The sequence below is a fragment of the Elephantulus edwardii genome, unplaced genomic scaffold, assembly GCF_000299155.1.
Source record: "Elephantulus edwardii isolate Elephantulus edwardi_28Jun2011 unplaced genomic scaffold, EleEdw1.0 scaffold00157, whole genome shotgun sequence".
Taxonomy (NCBI): Eukaryota; Metazoa; Chordata; class Mammalia; order Macroscelidea; family Macroscelididae; genus Elephantulus; species Elephantulus edwardii.
Genome location: NW_006399907.1, coordinates 1,298,868 through 1,302,487, shown reverse-complemented (window position 1 = coordinate 1,302,487; position 3,620 = coordinate 1,298,868). Strand labels below are relative to the sequence as shown.

The 3,620-nt window shown below is 37.2% G+C and overlaps 1 protein-coding gene across 1 annotated transcript in view; it reads left to right on the top strand.

The window, feature by feature from the left end:
• Positions 1–3,620, top strand: part of ITPR2 (inositol 1,4,5-trisphosphate receptor, type 2) — a 732,333-nt gene that overhangs the window by 633,468 nt on the left and 95,245 nt on the right. Inside the window, exon 54 of the mRNA XM_006895058.1 lies at positions 1,891–2,056. Within this exon, the coding sequence (XP_006895120.1) occupies positions 1,891–2,056 (166 nt within the window). The remainder of the gene's footprint in view (positions 1–1,890; positions 2,057–3,620) is intronic.

The window sequence follows — 3,620 nt, the reverse complement described above, 5'->3', positions numbered from 1 at the left end:
TGTACACTATCATATCATCTGCATATAGCAATATTATAACTATCTCTTTACTAATCTGGATGCCTTTTATTTCCTTCTCTTGTCATTTCTTCCAGTACAATATTGAATAGAAATGGTGATAGTGGGCATCCTTGTCTGGTCCCTGTTCACAAGGAAAATGTTTTTAGTCTTTTCTCCATTAAGAATGATACTTTCTCTTGGTTTTGCATATATACTTTTCACTATGTTGAGGAAATTCCCTTCTATTCCAATTTTGCTGAGTGTCTTAGTTAAGAAGTAGTTTTAGATTTTCTCAAATGCCTTTTCTGCATCAATTGCTAAGATCATATGATTCTTAATTATTTATTTTGTGAACATGGTGAATTACACTGATTGTTTTTCTTATGTTGTTGATTCTTCTTCAGTCTTCCTTTTTCATAATCTAACTTTTAGATGCATAGGAACAAACGGAAAATACTTATGTGAAATGGGCATACTTTAGTCTCTAAACTGATATTATGCTAAAAGTACAATGATGGCCGTTAAAATCAATTAATGGTATACTTGGATTACTAAGAAATAGATAGTATGCTAAGAATGTATATATTTGAGTGGAATTATGAGCTTTATCCAGGCTTGATCTGTGCATTGTGCTGCTGCAAGGAAGTCATGACTGCAGTTTGTATAGAGCAGGTTGTTACGTAAATAGCAGAAACTAGGCTGCTGCCTGCCTGTCAGGCTCCTCAAGCGTGAAGATTTGCACTTTGCAGCTGCATTGGAATAGTTTCCATTATTTATCCATGATGAATATAAAATCTGAACAAATTCTAATAGGATTTCATATATTAAAACAGCAAGGCTAAAAGTATTTCTCACCAGATAAAAAATCTCCAGCATCAGGTGAGGAGCTCTAACAATCTCAGTTCTACAGCAGGCTAGTTGTATAATCTTGTCAACTCACCTAACATTTCATAACTTCAGGCCCTTCATCAGTATGAATCATCTAAGTGTGTATTTTAATATTGCTTGTCAGTGTAAGTATGGTTGAGCTGGGTGGCCTAGACCATAGAGAGCTGCACTGCTGGTGGAAACGCAGCCCTTGGCTGGTGGTTTGAATTCACCAGTGGAGAAAAAAAGGAAATTCCTTTATGCTGTTTGTAACCTTATAAACTCACTGGACAGTCAACCAAGAATTGGTTTTGACTCCAAAGCAATGAGTTTATTTGCATGTATTTGTGGGAGCCCTGGTAACATAGTGTGTAGGTATTTTCCTGCTAATCCAAGACCATGGCTCTACTAGTGGCCCTACCAGGAAATTTTGCTCCTTGTGCTTTACAGCTTCAGAAATCCACTGGAGAGTCAGCTGTAAGTTGGTTCTGATTTGACAGCAGTGAGAATGTTTAGATATGTACTTGATCCTATGAAGCCAGACGTGAAGCCTACTTCAGAAATTGACAGATTAGGTTCCCCTTAGCTCTCCAATTGCTGGCCTTTGGAATTGATGTTCAAATATATGTGGCTTCTGAATAGAGACCCCTTCAACACAATGCGTTTAACAGAATGGCATAGTCAAGTAGCCAGTAATAAAAGGTACGTTTGTCCACAAGAAGAGCCATGTGCAAGTCATAGATCAAAAGAAAGACTTCCTGGGAACTAGTTGAGAACATTTTTCTCATGACCCCTAAAGAAAAGGAAAAAAACACAAAAAAGTATACCTTTTCTCTCCAACTTGGAAAAATTTTCACGTTAATTTAGTAAAAATTTATTACATATATCTTCTGTTTTACAGTGTGCTAAACCAGCATATTTTGAAAGTGTGTATGCTTTCACACATATTTTATTATACATATATATCTTTATCTTGTCTTTCTCATATTTATATAAAAATATCATATTTTGCTTGTTTTTCAGGAGCCCTTGTTTGCTGCCAGAGTGGTTTATGACCTTCTCTTCTTCTTTATTGTGATCATTATTGTTCTTAATTTGATTTTTGGTGTGATCATTGATACTTTTGCTGATCTCAGAAGTGAAAAACAGAAAAAAGAAGAGATTCTAAAGACAACCTGCTTTATCTGTGGTAAGTGCCCTCCAGAGGCCAGAATAATTGATTAAAAACAAAACAAAACAAAATCAAACTGCAGAACAGAAGGAGGGGCTAGATGATTTATCTGTCATGCTTTAGGAAAAATTATTTCAAAATTAAGACTGGACAAAATTCAAGTTATGTAACTGAGCATTAGACTAGAGTTCTCAGCTTCCATAAATAGATGGAAGAATTACACCACAGCAAAGCTGTCTTGTCACTATTTTTGTTATTTACATGGTTATTTGATTATAGAATGCGATGCAAAATTCTCTAAGGATCCAAAAACGGCAAAGGGGGTTTTAATTTGCTCTGCTAATGTATTGACAAGGAAGCACCAGTGACTTAGCAGTAGGGATTTGTGCGGCCAGCCCAAATGCAGGAGGCTGGATCCAGCAGCAGCTCCAGAGAGGGAAGGCGGGAAGTCTTTTGTGAGATTTACAGCCTCCAAAAGCCTTCTGGAGGATCAACTATGAGTTAATTCTGATTTGATGGCAAAGACACACACAGAGAAAGGCATACAGAGAGAGAGAGAGCGCGCACATGCATGAATATGCTGTTTAAACATCACAGTGATTTTTATTTTATTTTGTTTCATTCTAAAGCTGGATTTTAAAGAACCTTGAAATTCTACTGACTGATCCCCATTTTGGATTCTGAACTACCCATTTTTAAATAAGTTCTCCCTCTCTTTTTCTTCTTCTTCCCTGTAACATGCCCTCTTTTTATCTCTCTGTCTCTCTCTCCTTGGCTTTTTCTCTCTCTGGCTCTCTTTTGCTCTGTCTGTCTCCCTCCCTCTCTCGCCCCACCCCTTTCTGGTTTCACTGTCCTTCTCTGCCCTCCTCACCAGCTCTCTTCCACCTCTGATTGCTCATTTTCTGATCTACTAGAGGGTCCTGTCCATCTGATAATGTGTGGTTTCATTCTTGACCCTTTGCTCTTCTCTCTGCACTTCTCTCATAATACCACTTATGAACACCTACTTCTGACTCATGGTAGGCTTTTGTCTTCTGTTTTCAGTTGTCTGCTGGATATCTAGCCATGCCTGTCCTGTTGACAGACAAACCATGTGACCATGTCTACAAGGCAATGCATCACTTCTTTCTACCTCTTTGCTCTAAATTAGCTGCTTTTCCTGATTTTGATATTACAATCAATGACATCCCATTGTGCATTGCATATCTAGGCTAGGAATCTCACAATCTCTTTTAGCGTCTCCTTTTCCCCCTTCCAGGTGTAATAGATACTTTATGCTGATTAATCTTCTTTAACACTCTCAGTTCCACATATTCCACATAATTACATGCCATACTATCAAGTGGCCTACTCTGTGTTTTCAGACTAATTTTTCCATTTGTGTTCATAATTTCTCACCATAATATATTCTATAAACTCTAAGACTACAACTTTCCTAATACTTCCTGAATATAAGATGGGGCTGTCATTCTGGCCCCTTTACCTTTTTGCCTACCTTTTCATTCACTGTTCTCAAATTTGTAAGTCGAGCTTCGGTCTGTGTTTTTTTTTTTTGTTGTGTTTTTTTTTTAAATTTATTTTT